Source organism: Gopherus flavomarginatus, chromosome 15 (genome assembly GCF_025201925.1).
Source record: "Gopherus flavomarginatus isolate rGopFla2 chromosome 15, rGopFla2.mat.asm, whole genome shotgun sequence".
In the NCBI taxonomy this organism is placed as follows: Eukaryota; Metazoa; Chordata; order Testudines; family Testudinidae; genus Gopherus; species Gopherus flavomarginatus.
The window spans coordinates 25,900,419-25,919,211 of NC_066631.1; the positions used below are offsets into that span (position 1 = coordinate 25,900,419).

The window sequence follows — 18,793 nt, forward strand, 5'->3', positions numbered from 1 at the left end:
TTGTTAGCAATTTGCAATTCCATTTCCTTCAGTGAGCTCCTACCTGCTCACACCAAATCTGAATTGGGCCCCTTTTTTAAAATATGGGCTGCATCCTCAGGTCTACAGCTGGATGTCCTTTAGAAAAACCTTCATGTTAAAAGAGAGAGAACTATTAGGACATTTAATGATGGTGTAGTTCGTGGGTTCTCAAGGTGGGAAATGACCAAAAAGTGTTGGGATCACACATACCCCATCTTTCCCATATCGCTGGCTAGGTGGGAGGTGGATCCTGATGTGGATAAAACAGAGAACCATCATTTATATAGCTGCTGTATAAAATGGATTCTGGCTGTGCTTACATTAGAAACTTCTTTAATTCCAGATGACTTGTATCATGAAACATCAACAGAGTACCATGTTGGTTCCAGTGTGGAAAGGCTAAGCATCATAGAGGTAAACACTTAAATTGCATCAAATTAAAATCCCGTTTGTTTAGAGAATGTAGCTGGTGAAGTGATGGAGTAAATAGTGCACTTCATTTTTTATGTGACCCCTGTGGCATCTCTGTGTCATGGAGCTAGTTCATGACCGTGCTTACACAGTTACTTCACTAAGGTACCTACCTATAGAATATTGTTAACCACACATAAAAAACGACAAAGCTGAAAGGGCAAATGATGTACCCTTGAACCAACCTAGCAGCAAACATATTCAGAAGTAGCTGAATTTTCCAACTTGGTTACAGAGAGGGGTCCAAATCTGAGCACCACATACCAGCAGCCCTTATGTTCAGGGACATTGTGAGCTCTTTGTGGTTCAGACTCATCTTTCGTTGTAGCACAAAGTGGGGCAGGGATTTTTATTCCTCCCTCTAGAGACATGCAAGATCAAATCATGTTATGGACAAATCCTTCCCACTCCCCACCAAACACCCTCTAGTTTTGTTCCAAAATTAACATGCGCAGAAATGAGGTGGAAAACAAATAGAGTGAGGGTGTAATAGAGCCTTTCTAAATTCTGTGAATTGTTCCTTATGGGGAGGAGCCGTGTTTTTATTTTACAAGTTTAACAAGTCTCAATTATCCAAGAGTAGTTGTATTTCAAGAAATGTGTCTTGAAGTCATTTTCTAGGACTTGATTGGATTAAAGAATCCAAATAGCCCTCTCCACCCCTTACCTTACCTTTACGAGCAGGAGTCATTGAACTTGACAGGAAAGGAGCCTACAGGTGACTGCTGATAAGCCTCTGGGTGATTCATGGCATCTCAGAACTACATGGGGAAGAACTACACACATAAAATATTTATTACTGAAAGTAAAATCAATACTGACCTGGTATAACTGCTCCTCCCATGCGTTTAGTCATGTACTTCCAGACAAGAATCCACTTTACAGACACAGTGGGCCAAAGTGAATGAAAGTGTAAGTGGTGGTGTAAGTTAGAAACTAATAATAATAATAACAATAATACTTAGCTCTTATACAGCATTCCATCCATAGACAAATTCTAACTAGAAATTCCATTTCTTGAAGTCTTTAAATATAGTCTGGATGTATTTCTAAAAGGTTGCACAGCTCAACCAGAAGTTATGGGCTTGGCACAGGATCTGTTGTATGAAATTCTCTGGCCTGTGTTGTACAGGAGGTCAGGCTAGATGATCAGAATGGTTCCTTCTATCACTAAAATGTATGAATCTCAAACTCACTGTTGAGTTGGGTGAATATCACTACCCCCATGTTACAGATAGACACATCATCCATAGACCTTGGTTCCTCTGATACTGGGTAGATGTGGGGAAGAGTTTACACTGCTATTACTTGTGCTAGGAAAAATTAGGACTTGAGTTACTTTACAGAACTGTGAGTCTGGCACCTTTTCATGAGCACAACATTCATGATAAAAAATGACATTGCATTCTAAGAAGAAAAATGTTCAAAGAGCTGATGTTTGGGTTAACCTAAGAAGATTTGGAATGTAGCCTTCGTTACCATACAGCAGTGTTTCCCAAACTTGGGACGCCACTTGTGTAGGGAAAGCCCCTGGTGGGCCGGGCCGGTTTGTTTATCTGCCACGTCCGCAGGTCCAGCCGATCGCGACTCCCACTGGCTGCGGTTTGCTGCTCCAGGCCAATGGGAGCTGCTGGAAGCGGCAGCCAGTACGTCCCTCGGCCCACACCACTTCCAGCAGCTCCCATTGGCCTGGAGCATGAACCACGGCCAGTGGGAGCCGCGATCGACCAGACCTGCGGACACGGCAGGTAAACAAACTGGCCCGGTCCTTCAGGGGCTTTCCCTACACAAGCAGCATCCCAAGTTTGGGAAACACTGCCATACAGGGATAAAGTGTTAGGAGAAAGAATTAGAGCAGGACTCCCACAGTGTTTTTACTAAAATTATATGATGACACCTTAAATATATGTTGAATGTTTTGACCTGGTAAAATGCAGTGAAGGAGTCAGTGACACTAGTTATTATCTAGATCTTTAATAATATGATACAGGTTAAAATGGATATTTTTGCACATGCTTTTGGGGTATCAGGATTACCTCTCAGGCATTTCAGGAAGAAAGAGTCAAGTTTCTTTAAAGATACCCTCACTACAGGATTCCTTCTTACGCTTGAAATAAACCATTTCTCCACCACTGCGTATCTTGAAGTGCACCAGTTACAGTTGTGTGGACAATATATATGTTTTGTTTCTATTGGGTAGGAATTGGCCTGTCCCCTGGAGGTGCCTGTATGTCAGGGCAGTGTTCTAAGTACATTGTGAAGGGCTGTGGAATAGAAGGTACTAAATAAACATAGTGTTGTTGGGGCAAATGCCAACGGCTTGGGGGAAACAAGTACTTCCACTGTATTTTGTTTAATTTCTTCTTAGGATGAATCAGTGCAGCCATCCATGCAGCCAAGCAAAATCCACGTCCTAATCTTGGTACTACATGGAGGAAACATCCTGGATACAGGAAGTGGTGACCAGAATTCAAAACAAGGAGATGTCAATACTATCACCACAGTGTTTGATACAGTAATGAGGGTACATTACCCAGCTGCTCTTGGACACATTGCAGTCAAGCTAGTCCCTTGCCCAGCCATCTGCTCAGAAGCCTTTTCACTGGTATCCAAGTAAGTTAGTGCTCCTTTATCTTGGAGAGGGGCACATTTGTAAAATTCTACTCTCTGTTGTAGTGCATCTATAATCAACACTATGGGGTATGCTCTGTCCTTGTTGAGGATGCTCAATATTGATGAGAGCTATTCACACACTTTGAGAGCGCACTTTATTAATTAACTAGCAAGCCTTCCAGCCTCAATTTCATACATGGCTGTAATGAATACAATAGCAGTGCAGCTTGAGTTCTGTGATTGATTTACTCAAACTAATCAGATAAGTACTTAAACTTGAATTTTCAGAGTTATTGTCCAAAGGTCATTCTGACTGTGTGTGTTCTCTGAAGATTTAGGTTTAAGGGGGAAAGAAGTGTGTTTTTCCCCAGCCCTAGAGCATTTCTACCAGCAAGAGAACACACAGCTTTTGTACTTGGAGATTTTTTTTATGATCTGAAACATTGATTGTGCTGGCTGCAAATGATGAACTCATAACGCATGCCTCTGTCTCTTTCATCTCCTCTCCTATATTCAGCCTCAGCCCTTACAGTTATGATGAAGGATGCCTCTCCAATAGTCAGGATCACATTCCACTTGCTGCACTTCCTCTGCTAGCAACATCATCCCCACAATATCAGGAGGCAGTAGCCACGGTGATTTTGAGAGCCAATCAAGCCTACGGCGAGTTCATTAAATCACAAGAAGGCACATCATTTACTGGCCAGGTGAGTAAGCTGCTGTTTTAGAACAATAAAATGAAAAGCAGACAAGGCCATTTCCCTCTGAATCTCTTGGAAGAGTTGGAAAAGTTGGACAAGGCTGGGCTAATTTATGAAAATGTTTTCTTGGGCTTTTTGTTTTGTTTTTAAGATAAAGATTTTCCCTTATATGACACTGTTCTTATTGGAGATGAATTTCTATAAGAAGAAAATGCAAATTTGAGCTCAGAAATGTAGCTGTAAAAATGTGAAGTTTAAACAAAAGACACCAAAGGTGTGATGTAGCTCTCCAAATGAGGTGTAAGAAATGCTCTTGATCTATTTTAGGTACTCCTGGCCCCCATTACTGTAACATCTGAGACCCTCACAATCTTTAACGTATTTATCCTCACAATGCCCCAGGAAGTAGGGCAGTGCTCTTGTCCCCACTGGAGTGCTGCAGTCTCCAGACAAGAAACTGAGGCACCGAGAGGCTAAGTGACTTTGCCCAAGGTTGCACAGGAAATTTGTGAGAAGGGAACTGAATCTGGGCCTCCTGAAACACACGGTGGTGCCTTAACCTCCGGACTGTCCTTCCTCACCATGTATCACAAGTGCTTCTGCCTCTCCCCACCTTTTATAATCACGGATTTCATGACCTCCCATATGGGAAGAAATTATCTCAGATCCTGCCTCAAGCCAGATCTGCTCCAGAGCTGAAAACCTTCCAAGGTACCTCACAGCCTGGTATAGAGGAACTGCTGACCCAGAACTCACCCATTGGACACATGATGGTCAATAATTCCATAGCTGCTTGGGCTAGCGAGAGCTCCTAGGCAGATATTATCTGATTAAGTGGTGATGCTGATAAATACATGAAGGATCTCGTGTTCCCCATTTTCTGGGCTTAGATGCTTTATTCCTTTAGCTAGTATTTCTGTGAATTCAAAGTGAGGGGGATCATTTGGGGTTTTTTTCCATCTCTGCTTGCTTTTTCAGGTATGTTTGGTAGGGGACTGCGTAGGAGGAATCCTGGGATTTGATGCCTTATGTTACAGCAATCAGACTGTGTCTGAGAGCCAAAACAGCAGCCGACGAGGGAGTATTGTGAGTGTGCAGGTAATGTAGCCTACTAGAAACCACTCAGGATAACCCTGTTGGCCACAGAACTTACCTGTCCGCCCCTAGCTCCAGGCAGAAGGGAGGGTTCCACCTTTAATCCTTCGCAATTCTACCTCCAGTCATAGGCACTATGGAGGACTGGTTAGGACTCTGTCATGCCCTAATATCAGCAACAGTCACCACTGCTAACCTTCTTGTCAAAGCATAAGAATGTCTTTTAGAAAACATGGACTGTTTCTAATTTATTTCGGGCTTTCATCAGAAAGAACAAAGCTCCGTTTTCCAGTTTAATGGAGGGTGTATGCACACTGGGGTGTGTGCTTGTGTCCCTACTTTTGGAGTAGGCTTTGCCCAACCCTGCTGTGTTGTATTGTTTTGTATTATACACCCGCCTAGTGGCTATAGAAATGTTGTTTTTGTTTTAGGTTTGAATACCAGAAATCCCGTATGAAGCTAGGTTGTTTTTTTTAAGTATATTTGTCAAGTGAAAATTCATTACAGACAAGGATGTTCTGAGTAATCTTGCTCAGGACCATTAAACCACCTATTCTCCCAGGCAGTGTTAGTTGTTAGTGCCCTTTTTAAGCTTTTCAGTTGTGCTCCGAGGTAGGTAAAGTAGAAAAATTCCCAGAGTGCACTTAGATAGGGTAGGTGTGTTAGGAAATGGAGAGATTAGGTAGATTTGAACTGGAACAAATGAGGAGGCAGTGCGGTTCTTTGAAGAGGGAGAGTCTAATGTGGTTGCACTTCTGACTTGCTGCCTGATGCCTGTGTACTTCAAATCCTAGGACACTGACCTCCTGTCTCCTGGAATAATTGTGAACAATAGTTATTGTTCCAGTGGCTCCAACCTGGAGGCCAGCAGACACCTCAGCAGAAGCAACATTGATATTCCTCGGAGCAACGGAGAGGATCCAAAGAAGCAGCTGCCCCGAAAAAGGAGTGATTCATCAACCTACGAAATGGACACAATAAAGCAACATCAGGCATTCCTTTCAAGGTAAGGTTTCAAAGGAACAATGAGTCAGGAATCCCCGGGGGCAAGAGAGACACCCGTGTGCAGTTTTAATGTTGTTTTGTAATCCTGGGGATGGCAAGGTTGAGGAAAATTATTGAAGAACATCAAAGGTGTTCAGATTCCTTTGACAAGTGTGAGCTTTACAGAGGAATTACCAGCAGCATTGTACAGTACCATGTGATTGTTGGGACAAAATTAACCATGAGCTGCTGCTGCGCTGCACCCATGTTACAGTTGGGGGAAAACAACTGCATAAAAGTAGCAAGAGGGAAAAAGGATTATTTCCCTTTGTTGTGAGACTCAAGGGATTTGGGTCTTGGGGTCCCCAGGGAAGGTTTTTCAGAGGGACCAGAGTGCCCCAAAACACTCTAATTTTTTGGGTGGTGGCAGCAAGTACCAGGTCCAAGCGGGTAACTAAGCTTGGAGGTTTTCATGCTAACCCCCATATTTTGGACGCTAAGGTCCAAATCTGGGACTAAGGTTATGACATGGTGGGAGCGGTGGGAGGATAGACAGAATCCAGAAGCCAGTAGGGCTTGGAGGTTTTCATGCTAACCCCCATATTTTGGACGCTAAGGTCCAAATCTGGGACTAAGGTTATGACAGTGATTGTTGGGACAAAATTAACCATGAGCTGCTGCTGCGCTGCACCCATGTTACAGTGGGGGGAAAACAACCGCATAAAAGTAGCAAGAGGTTGGTATTGGTTTTATTGCCATGTTACTGCAGCAGAGTAAGTATGTAACTAGTGCAGCTGAGGATGAGACAGGAGGACTTAGAGGCAAATGGCATTTTAAGTTTAGGGATCTATCAAAATTGATCCTGACCTGGCTGGCCTGTTGGTCGGAGAGATGGGCCCGAGCCATCTGTTATGAGCATCCCTAAACATTGGGATATTTTGAGTCTGGATATGAATGCCAACCCTGGCCCTTCCTGGGTTCCTAGGGCCCTTTGCTGCTATTCTGGAGACACAACTCCAGAGCAGTAGTCCCTTGCTCCCAGGCCACGGGGTTTGGGATGCTGAAGGTGCAGCACTACGGTCCCCAGAATTACTCAGCTTTGTCCAATCCTGACTCTGACTCTGTTTAAGGAGCAGCATTGACTCGCTCTGAAGGGTGATTCCAAAGCCAAGCTGCCTTGCCTGGAGCTGAGTGGGAGCAGCCCAGGGCCTTGCATGTCAAGCAGGGAGCTGAGGGATCCTCAGGGCTCTGCCAGGGGCACAGTGGAACCCTGGGAGAGGAAATGAGATGATTGTGGATCCTAAAAGAACAGAATCCTAGGCATTAGAGATGGAAGACACCAATTAGTTCCCATCCAGCACGTCCCCAGTTAGTGCAGGAGTGTCTTCGACAGGTTACTAGACTGAGCACAGCATTAGATTTAAGTGTTGAAAGCTTTGGGTCTCCCCATCCCTTCCCTTGGCATACTGCTCCCAACTCTAACAGAGTGCTCTGAGGGAGGTTTTTGTTCTTGCTCTTCAGCCTGAATTTTCCCTTTTGGGAAATCTCTTTCATAACACCCTCCTGAATCTCCCCGTGCATAGGCTCAGCCAGAGGCATGTGTTGTATATTTACTGTATTGCCAGCACAGGCAGCCAAAGTTGCCTCTGCCCTGTTAATCCCCTCCTCCAAATGAATGTGTACCCTTTACTAAGCATGGAGACTATTCAGTTACATCAAAAGTCTGTTTCAGTTTCTTACATATATTGAGGCCCTTACGTAGCGTAATACTGAACTTTTTAAATGGTTCTCTAGAAAATCACTTAATTTATTATTAACTGAATTGCTTTCCTAGAGGAAGGTCCTGTTACCACTTAGATACTGTTCAAGGAGCGCGTCTTTGAAGCAGGACGCTTATGTCTTCAGTGCTGCATTTCCATCAGCTTGTGGAATTAGGAGAGTTCTAGATATTTTCTACTGATCCTTCCCTTTCATTGCCTGACAAGCGATGAACCCTATATGCAACTCCAAGCCTCATTCTCCTGCACCTGCTAAAGTCTTCTTTCCATTCCAGCTTAAGGGCTTGGAGTCTACACACCTGTCAGGGGCACTTTACTGAAGGATTTATACAAAAGGGAAGATAAGAAAGTGAATGGTATTGGGGCATGGAACCGCTATATTAAAAAAGATGGCTGCATTTAGGAAAACCAATAAGCTCTTTCCAGCAGGCTAATAAAAGACAATCAGTCTCTTGTCGTAGCTTAGCAAGGCAACCTCCCGTGTTAGGCAAATGCTGGTCAAATCAAAACATATTGCTTTCTCCTCCTTGCTTGCTCTAGAAGCCAGAGAGGGCTGTATCCTGGAGTGAACCAAGGAAGATACCCTTATTTGGTATCTGGCAAGCAGCTTTTACCTTGTAAAATTGGTGGTGGCCCGGAGTGAGCTAGGGATACTGGCAGGGCCATTGCGTTTACCCCTGTCTGATTGCATATAACCGTGTTACATTATTGTTACATTACACTCTGCTTCTGATGATTGATTAATGAACAGCAGGGTAACCAGTACGATCTCCTATCACTACATAACTTTATCACTAGTATGAATTTTTGCTTTGAAAACCAAGACATGATGTAATATGGTTACATGGATTAATGGAGAGATCTTGGCAGGAGAGAGACGCGTTTTCCTAATGAGCACAGCAAATGTGTGTCATTCAGGCAGCCTGGCATATGGCGAGCTTTCCATCAGTGCCCAGTGCAGACTTTAACACATGCCAAAGACAGATTAATTTTCATTCACATGTTAGACTTATCCACTGCTTTGGGACAATGCCCAGCAAAGTCAGAGCATCATCCGGTGAGACGACCACTCTTTTATTTTTAAATTCAATCCTTCTGCACAGCTACAATATTTCTGGTTGTGTTGGTTTTATATTGTCAATTAATCGACTTGCTACTAAACCCAATTTGATCCTGTCTAATCACTGCAGCTGTAGCATTCTAAAGGAAAAGCAGAACCATGTGGATTGCTTTGGGCATGATGGATTCTGATTCCCCCTCAGATCTCATTTCCTTTGATTCCCAAAAGGGCTGTTGCATATTCACTAAAATGAGAAAAAACTGTACCAAATGGCTTATTAGAGTGTGTTTTCTCTCCCCCATATCCAACCTGAGGGAGGCTGAAGGAAGGTACTTGGAATGTAACAGAAGTTGAAACCCATCTAGAAAATCCGTTCCTGCCATAATACATCTGATATATGTGCCATCTGTTATTTTGTGTATTCATTTGAATCAAGCTAATGGACTGGTTCTTCTCTAAAAGGGTGAACTTGTTGCTTGTCAAGTTGACTTAGTTACATGTAAGACCAATGTGTTGTAGCCCTGACAGCCAAAATGGTTCTACTTTTACCAAAGGATTGTTCTTTTGCACATGCACGCTAACATCATGCGTTCTAGCAGCGTGACCTCTTGGAGCATTGTTCATGTCACAGGAAGGGAAGCAGGCACACTTTAGCTATCATTGCTGTTCACCGTCTTGATGCCACTGTTTTGACTTTCTCAATGATTTGTGTGCACATTATAAGCAAGCATCATAACTTGCTCTCGTTGTTAGTTTCTTCTCTAACTCTAGACATAGAGAAAGACATTACAGAAAATACATGACAGTGTGGTACGGTGCAAAGGTTTTATTAGCGTCTGTCTAGATTGGCAGCCAGTGGAGGCTCAATGAGAAAATAAAATCAGAGTGAAACCAATTTACCTTTTTCCCAGCTGTGTGTGTGTCATTCGCAGCTGTTCGTTTGTCAGACTGGCCTTCCCAGATGAAGGATGCATGCAAGGGCAGCTGCTCCAGTATCCCAGTCGGCACAGTGCACACAGCCATGTTCCACTGGGGGCTCCAAGACAGCAGCCGTAGCAGGACTTCACTGCACAGCCTGGCAGCCACTACGCTTTCAGAAGGGCCCCTAATGAATGAGCACTTCATGCCTAGAGCTAGGGCAAATTGCAGTGACCCCCTCTAGAACTCTGCCCCAGAGCCGGGAAGGGCAGTGTCATTTGGAGTTAGCCCTGACTCCAGGCCAGTAGAACTTTTCTGTCAAACCAAGCTGCCATGTAATTCATTTATCCTCCATATTTTATAGGAAAATTCTTTCAACTATGTTACAGAGAGCTTTAAATACAGCCAAATTGTCTTGGTCTAACTCTGCAGGCCTTGGAAAATTACAATTCAGACTCAGACTCCTAGAGTCTGAAATAAAAACCAACCCTCTTCCTTCCCTAAAATAACTTCTTTCTGATCCATACATTGTGATGTTTAGCCTCTGATATCTCACAACCGACCAGCTGTAGAATAAAAACAAGCACTCTGTCCTGTTGGAAGCTGGAGTGATCCCCAGCTCACCCATGTAAGACAGCTTGTGTTTCTAACCCTGGTGGAGTTCCAGGAATATTGGACTTTATACTTGACCTATAAATCTGCATATTGCCACCCTGCACTTCAGACCCATTGAATTTTGTAAGGAAATGAGACCCTTTAGAAGGGGAAGAGAAACAAATTAGGGGCAGGCTTTATATTTTTTAATTGAAGCTTTCTGAAGTTACTCAGGATGGGGCAAGAGGGGAGTTTAAAATGTGAGTAGTCAAGACACACATGGATTACTGTGCAGAATGCAGGGGAGGTTATTGCTGGTGCATGATAAATGCAGTTTATCACATGGTTTGCTCAGTTCATCACACTGAAATCACCGCCATAGTATATGGGGTATAAATGTGTATAGGTTTTTATATAAGCTTATGCTGTTAGAAAACTCTGTGGCGTGAAGTCAGTGCACAAGAATGTAGGAAACCCTCTTGCAGATTTTGATCTTTCTTGTTCTCTTTCCCCTCCCATTTTCTTTTTTCTTTTCTTTGTAATCCCCTAACATTTGTCCCACTTCCTTGAAGAAGAAATGGGTAAGCACAGCTCATTGCTTTCCGTGGCACTGAGAAATAGAGTGATGAAAAGAAAAAAATGATGAAAAGAATTATGTTGACAAGAAGAGAGACAGTATTAACAATACATGTACTGGGAGTTAAGTTAACATTTATTGTAAATGCTGCCTTGTGCATGGTACTATAGTAATTTTTGTTTGCTCTTGCTAGCATGCAAATTTCTACTTCAGCAGCGGCAGCCAGCATTTGACTCAAATCCACAAAGAGCGTATTAGAGATTGGAGGAGTGGGGACAGGAATCTTAGAGATTGTAGCTCACTTGGTGCTTGAATTTATGGGCTGGATCATATCAGTGAAACAAGGGAACTCTGCTTTGATAGGGTCTCTCACTAGCATGTAGAGGCACCGCTGATTAATGGATACATTTCCTTTCTTAAAGTAAGAAGAATTATCTACACCATTAGCCACAGTACAATCTGTGTTCATTTTTTCTTTAAAAAAAACAAAAACCCACACCCTTGTGAACAAAATTTTGGCTTTTGACCCTGTTCTGATTTCTGAAATTATTTGTTGTTTTAGTTTACATTCTAGTGTTCTGAGAAATGACCCAGGATCCAGACGATCGAGTAGCTCCACAATGTTGGATGGAGGAAACCTTGGAAAATTTGAATTTGAGATCACTGATTTCTTCCTGTTTGGGTCTCCCTTGGGCCTGGTCCTTGCATTGAGAAAAACCGTCATCCCAGCTCTTGACAGTAGGTTTTGGCATGCACCAGTGGTTCCACTTACTGGGCATTTTAAATACCTTCTACTACAAAAAGCTTTCAGACTTGCAAAGAACAAATCCAGTAACTTGGATAAGATGAACTGTAGAACATATTGTGAAACTAAATTATATATGTGTTGTTCCACCATACAAGTTAGTACTGGCTACTCCTATTAATATTGATTACACATTTTTTGTCATTTAGCCCTAGACAATAAAAATCTAAACATATGCAGCAAAAAACTATTTAGTAAAGTATGTTCCAAAGAAACATCAGTTGTCCTGCTTGACTTACAACTGCAGTGTGATGGAAGTAAGCGCTATTAAAGGGCTTTTTTTCCCCTCATGCTGTATTTTCCAACTAGTAAATCACCTTTTAAATAGATTTATACGAGCCTCACAAATAACTTTGTAATACTTGGGAGTTTCTTTTTTCCCCTCCTTTTCTCCTTAGTCTTTCAGCTGAGGCCAGCCTGCCAACAAGTCTATAACCTGTTCCATCCTGCAGACCCATCTGCCTCACGCCTGGAGCCCCTTTTGGAAAAGAGATTCCATGTGTTGCCTCCCTTCAATATTCCACGCTACCAGAGGTTCCCATTAGGTGACGGCAGTTCTACTCTTCTGGGTACGTCAGTTTTTATCTGTTATCTGCCTGTGGCCCAAAGACTGTGCTCTCGGCACAGACGCTGAGGTCGGGGGTGTTTTAACAATGTGAAGTGCACAGGATTGGCCTCATAGTGTTTAGCTTCTTCAAAAAGTTTCCAGGCAAGTGGATTTTTCTTTACAAATTCAACGCCTCACATCCCAAATGCCATTGTTGTCATTTATTAAATAAAACCCAGAAGTTGCTTTGAGTCAATATGCAATGTACTCTGTATGTTGTTCTCCATTTTACATCCTAGGCAGTGCTTGGGATTGGAACCATTTCATAGGAACGGAACACATGATCAGCTAGGCTGAGATTTAGGGACTTGATCTTTCAGGGGGTCGATGAGGACTGGGAGGGAGCAGAGCAAAGCCACGTAAGGGATGCAGTTTGCTTTGTTGCACACAATCCATATGAGTGAAGCAAGCTGAGGGGACTGGGTGCCCAAATACCATTAGCTATGCACGGCACATTCTGTTGAACTGCTGCTGCATATTTTGCTCATGCAAATGGCTCAAATAAGGGAGCCGTGCTCAGAGAGCCCATTTTCAGTTCTTGTAATCTACCCGTATGTAAGCCAGCAGTTGAAGATCTCTTTCAGCCTAACAAACTTGTCTATAATGAACTCCATTCATAGTGAAATCAAATGCAAGTCCCTGATTATTACAGTGCATCTCAGTGTGAAAATTTAAAATCTTAGTAAGTAAATCTCCACTTGTTTTGGGGAATAATTTTCTCACTTTAAGAAGATTCCATTATATGTACTGTAAAATGATGATCAGTGATCATTTTGAAAAGCTACATTGGAGGATTTCCTTTTCTTTTGTTGTAAAATTGCCATTCCTGTGCTTTCTTCTGACATTATAACTGTTTTAACTAGTAATGCACTGAATTTAGGCTTATTTGGAAGACCATCTGTATTGGCTTCAATTCTTCTAATTGAAGGTTGGTCCTTTATAGAAGACCCTGAACTGTAGTTGCAAGTGTTTGATTGTAGTTGTTTGTATGTTTTACAGTTTGTGGCCACATGTTGGTTGTTCTTGTCCTTCTGTTTTCTTCCCCATTTGCTTCTAGTTGAGACAGTCCAGAACAATCCTATCCTCCTTGTGGAAACCAGCCCATTGGTTGCTCTCCAGCGCCAGGACAGCTTCATGGAAACCAGTATCCCTGTTCCAGTTCTGAATTGGCAAGATGTTTCCAATAAAAATGCCGTTTTTGCTGAGTGTGTGTAACCTACCCTTTTCTAGTGTCTTGCGTTGTGTTGTGTACTTGGGGTGCTCCTTGGAGAATGGTCTTCCACCTCATGGGGCTGAAAGCTTTGCACTGTGTACTTGAATATGACAAGTGAAGTACCTGCATAACCATGTATTCTTGGGCCCAACAAGCCACTGATGGGGGCTGGGGGTGTGTGTGTGGAAACTGAGCTGTGAGTGGTCTCCCCTTCTGCTGCTAATGCTGGAAGGGGAGATTGGAGCCAGACAATGAGTTTGCTTTTCCTCTGGTCGAGCTACTGGAGAGGCATCGAGTGGCCGAAAGCTGCGGGCCCCATACTTCCTTAGCTTTTGCTTGAGGCCTGCCCTGCTGTTACAGTTTATGCAGTGTACAGAATCTGCCATTGAAACTGACCACCTGGGTTTTGCTTGCACTACACAAAGTTTGCCACTGCAGTCAGCACATAACTACAGAATAACTAACATACGCTATATTGTATGCCTGTACCAGAAAGTGACCAGATATTGTCACGTGCCCAAAGGTGCACAGCTTATATTTAGACACTAATTTTGCATCATCTAAACACAGTGGACAAAGCTTTCAGGACCCAAAGGAGTCTTTTTTTAATTTGATTTCTCTAATAATTGCTGCTTTAAAAACAAGTTTGGTTTTTGTTGCTGTCAAAAATGCTGCATGGCTATATTTTTCTCGATTACAGCTGATACCACAGCTGCAAGTTAATGAAACTTTCAACTTTATTTATTTTCTCCTGTCTTTTTTGTTACTCTTCCCACCCCTTTTAAATATGCCCCCTGGAGAGCCTGCTCCTGCAGCCCTTACTCATGTCAGTCAGTTCTTATTGGTCTGAGTAACCCCATTGTGCTGAGTGGTAATTTTGGAACAGCAGCACCTTTCATTGGTTGGATAGAAGATGACACAGGGAGAGATTTTCAAAGCTGCAGATGGATGTTAGGTGCCCCATTGCCATTTGTGCCTTTTGAGATTCTCTCCCCCAGTGTTCTCTAGGAAGGGCGGGGGAAAGGACACTACAGTATTGCCCACTATCGCTTTCCACTTCACTAATGCACTTCACTTAGCCTTCATCCCGTGTTAGCTGACTACCCATACAAAAAACTCTTCTCCCATCCCCCATCGTCTCAAGAGTGTCATGTGGCCTAGTTGTGCCCATATCTGACTCTACCAATGGGACTGCAGATGAATTTTCAGGAATAATAAAACGGCGCTTCAGCCTCTTTTTCTGTTGCTTTTGAAAATAAGGATGGGATTTTCCAAAGCACTCAGCATTGGCCACTGACTTCAGTGGGAGCAGAGTTAGGTCAATGCTGAGCATTTAAAATGCCACCCCAATTTTTTGTTTTAACTGCTGAAGAGCTCTTTGCTTCAACACCACAATGCAGCCTATGTATTCCTTTGCAGGGTACCGGGCTGCATTGAAACAGCCTGTTTCCTGATGGCATGCAACCCTTACACCCCAGGAATTTAACTCAATGCCACTGATGTATTAGATAGCCCGATGCTGGTCATTTGGTGGGAAGCAATTACTAAATGCACTGAAAAATAAGTCTTAAAATGAAGAGTTGCGGCATTTGAATATGTATTAAAGCTCCACAGCCCAGAGTTGGAAGGAGAGAGGATTTTCCTCTCTCCCCATCCCTTGCTCACTTTGGAACTACATTAGAACTTTGCTTGTTCACACTGCATTGATCTACACACTCTAATTCACACACACAAAGGCAACTTCACACAACTTCTCAGCAAAGCTCTACTAGCAGAGGTGGTGCTACAGTGTGAGATCTCCTGTTTCTAAGTCTTCGTTACTCAAACAAAACACACTATCAAATCTTTACCACACAAAGTGCATTTAGGCCAGCATAGTCAAATGGCCCTAAATCTATATCTAGAGACCTAAATAAGTGGCCTGATTTTCCAAGGAGCTTGTCACCTACTTCTCCCATTATAGTTACTTATGCATCTAACTTTAGGCTCCCCAGTTTGAAAACATTGGCCTTAGCACACAGTTAAAGTTATCTTGTTTAGAACTAAATCGCACCTGTCAAGTGAAATGAACGTATGACCTTTTGTTGCCGCATTATCCTTTTTTAAAACTTTGTGCAAAATGTTAGTCATTTATACTGAGCGAATTGTAATGCAGTGAGTCTCCCAGTCGTTTGTGTGAGTAAACGAGGTCCTGTATTGAACAGCCTAAGGTTTAATTTGCAAATCACTTTCAATATAGATTTGGGATTTCGGAATACTCGACCGAAGGGGTAAATTGACGAAGTGGATATTCACCCACAAAAGCTCATGCTCCAATATGTCTGTTAGTCTATAAGGTGCCACAGGACTCTTTGCGGGGTAAATTGAAAAGACTAAGTTTTCTAGACATTTTCATCTCCTGTGTTTCCTGTCCTGTATTTTCCCTGGAAACAGCTCTCCGTTATAGAATTGAGGGCTCATAGTTTGAAAAGGGGGGACTCTGTAACTAAAAAAGGAAGAGGTTCTGGAGGTTTAAGAAAATATGAAAGCAGATATCATTAAGACTGTATGAGGGAGCACTGCTGTCAGAGTCAATAGACTCCCTTTATCTGCATGTAGAGTGTTAAGCTCAATAGCAAAAGCTTAATCGTTTATATGAATGAGAATAGTCTGTGGTGACACCAGCTAGGACGATATCAAAAGGGCTGTCTATCTTCTTGCTTCAGACCCAGTATTGCCAACCTCAAGCATTCAAAAACCATGAGTCAGATCCCAAAATCATGAGATTAATTTAAATATCATGAGAGTTTTCTTTTCATAATTTTTTTTTAAATTTGCATCCAGATTTGTAAGCCTTTAGTGTGGCCTCACATCATGTTTCCCAGCTTTCTAGCCCTCCTGGTTGCAGAGAACACATGCTTTTTTATGTTACATGAAAGCTGAGATTCTCCTGCAATCTCTGATTCCAGCAGCTGGGGCTCTGAGAAAAAAAAAAAGATATTGTAAGAGTTGGCAACACCAAATGCCAAGAGGCTGCCATTTTGGATCACTCTTACCATGTAGCTATTGAGCGACACAAGTGCTGTAGCACTGTCACCACTAGGTGGAGCTCTTATATTGGCATGGTTGAAAGTTGGTCCTTGCTCCCTATTACTGCCGGCTGCAGTTGGGATGGGAGGAAAAGTGCCCCTCAACTCTTTGTGTGTGCCTTGGGGGTTAAGTCATTTCCTTTGAGGCATCTGGCATTGGTGTAGGTGTCAGGATACCACACATGCTGGATCAGTAGTCTAGTCTGTTTTGCTGCAGCAATTCTGTAAATTTTTACAGCCTGGCAAAACCTCCTGAAAACAGGGTTCCGCCCATGCTTTCTCCACACATCTTTGATTGTGGGCCTGATCCTGTGAGGCATGGGGGGTCCACAATGCAGGTAGCTCAATGGGGAGCTGTACAAATGCCACCAACGATAGAGTGTGGAGACTTGAATAGGATCCACCTCTCTGGCCTGGTGTTGTTCACTAGGGGAGAATGGTTGAATTTAGGCTGGGTGTAGTTCAACGTGCTAGCTAGGCCCGAGATGAACTTGACCTTTCCCCCCCTAGTGCAGGTGCAAGTTAAGATCTTGAAATTGAATTATTTAGCTAGGCTGCAGCTCAAGCAACTGAAATTGAGCTCAGGAAGTTAGGGTATATCTACACTAGGGGAAAAGATCAGGCTTAGCGAGCACATTACCTGAGCCCAATCTAAACTCAGCGCTTTTCCGAGTCAAGATAAAGTCTCTGAGTCCAAGGGGTTGTACAGCTGAGCTCTGCTGTGTGTCTGCTGATTTAATGGAGAGCTGTTCCCATCACACACATTCCAAGCCCTGTTGCTGTATCACTCTGTTATAGGAGGGCTGTGAGCCCGATCAGGCATTGTAGAAACACATGGTAAGAGTGCCTGCCCCAGAGCACCTACAATCTAATAGATAAGCCAGACAAAGGCTAAGCGGGGAAACAGGTGCAGAAAGGGGAAGTGACATGCTCAGGGTCACACAGCAGATTAGTGTCAGAGCTGGAAATAGAGCCCATGACACGTGTCCCACTCCTGTCCACTGGACCATGCCAGATCTCCATTCAGTTCCGAACTGTAATCAGCTCCCACGCTTGGCTTGTGCCCCTTTTTGGAACGTGGCTTCAGTGTGTTTCCTTTCTATAAATCTTTTATTGAAGGAAGTGCCAGTAGGACCATGAGACTGCTGCAAAGTGTGGCACAGTGAGACATGCTGCAGTACAGACGCTGTGCAGCAACCTTGATAGCTGGCAGCTCAAGGCAAAATGGAAAGAGGAGGGAAGTGAGGGGAGCGTACATCAGAGGAGAGGGTGACATTAGCAGAGGCCTTTCAGGCTTAACTCATACAGTGTATGAAACACACAGTGTCAGGGTCAGACTCCAACTGGGCCCTAGACACTGACAGTCCATATGGCTTTACATTGATCAGCTTGTAGCCTTTTTTTCCTGCAGAGCACTGAAATAATCTTACCAACATTTAAGTCCATGTTCTACTGCTTTTAGCCATTCTCTTTTCCATCAGATTGGCATAGTTCATGTCAGTTGTGTGCCAGAGCCTGTGTTAATTGCAGGTATCTAAGAAAGCACAAATGTTTGGAGTTCCAGCTAGCGAGTCAGTAGCACTAGGCATATGGGCTTCTCGGATCACTATTTAGATGACTCATTTGTGCGCTTGCTAATACAACACCAGACTGACCGCATCCAAGGATATTTAATTTCCAGTTAGATCATTTCCCACACAGTTGAAATACATAATTTACAGTAGGGCTGTTGATTAATAGCAGTTAACTCACATCATCAATGCAAAAAGTTAATTGCAATTAATCAAAATTTAAATTGCACTGTTAATAGAATACTGATTGAAATTTATTAAATATTTTTGAATGTTTTTCTACATTTTCAAATATATTGATTTCAGTTACAACACTGAATACAAAGTGTACATTGCTCACTTTATATTATTTTTATTACAAATATTTGCATTGTAAAAATGATAAAAGAAACAGTATTTTTCATTTCACCTCATAAAAGTACTGTAGTGCAATCTCTTGATCATGAAAGTGCAACTTACAATTTTAAATTTTTTTGTTACATGACTGCACTCAAAAACAAAACAATGTAAAACTTTAGAGTCTACAAGTCCACTCAGTTCTACTTCTCGTTCAGCCAACTGTTAAGACAAACAAGTTTGTCTACATTTACAGGAGATAATGCTGCCCACTTCTTATTTACAATGTCACCAGAAAGTGAGAACAGGCATTCTCATGGGACTTTTGTAGCCGGTGTTGCAAGGTATTTACGTGCCAGATATGCTAAACATTCGTATGCC

The 18,793-nt window shown here is 42.8% G+C and overlaps 1 protein-coding gene across 13 annotated transcripts in view; it reads left to right on the forward strand.

Annotated features, from left to right (window-relative positions):
* Positions 1-18,793, forward strand: part of PITPNM2 (phosphatidylinositol transfer protein membrane associated 2) — a 195,296-nt gene that overhangs the window by 148,866 nt on the left and 27,637 nt on the right. For 7 of the 13 annotated variants that reach the window (XM_050924411.1, XM_050924398.1, XM_050924406.1 and 4 more), the window contains 8 exons: positions 365-435; positions 2,861-3,105; positions 3,623-3,812; positions 4,785-4,904; positions 5,696-5,907; positions 11,375-11,550; positions 12,016-12,186; positions 13,282-13,431. In XM_050924411.1, the coding sequence (XP_050780368.1) occupies positions 365-435; positions 2,861-3,105; positions 3,623-3,812; positions 4,785-4,904; positions 5,696-5,907; positions 11,375-11,550; positions 12,016-12,186; positions 13,282-13,431 (1,335 nt within the window). Of the gene's footprint in view, positions 1-364; positions 436-2,692; positions 2,772-2,860; positions 3,106-3,622; positions 3,813-4,784; positions 4,905-5,695; positions 5,908-11,374; positions 11,551-12,015; positions 12,187-13,281; positions 13,432-18,793 lie in introns of those variants that run through there. The other 6 variants (XM_050924404.1, XM_050924405.1, XM_050924408.1 and 3 more) reach the window with 2 other exon arrangements.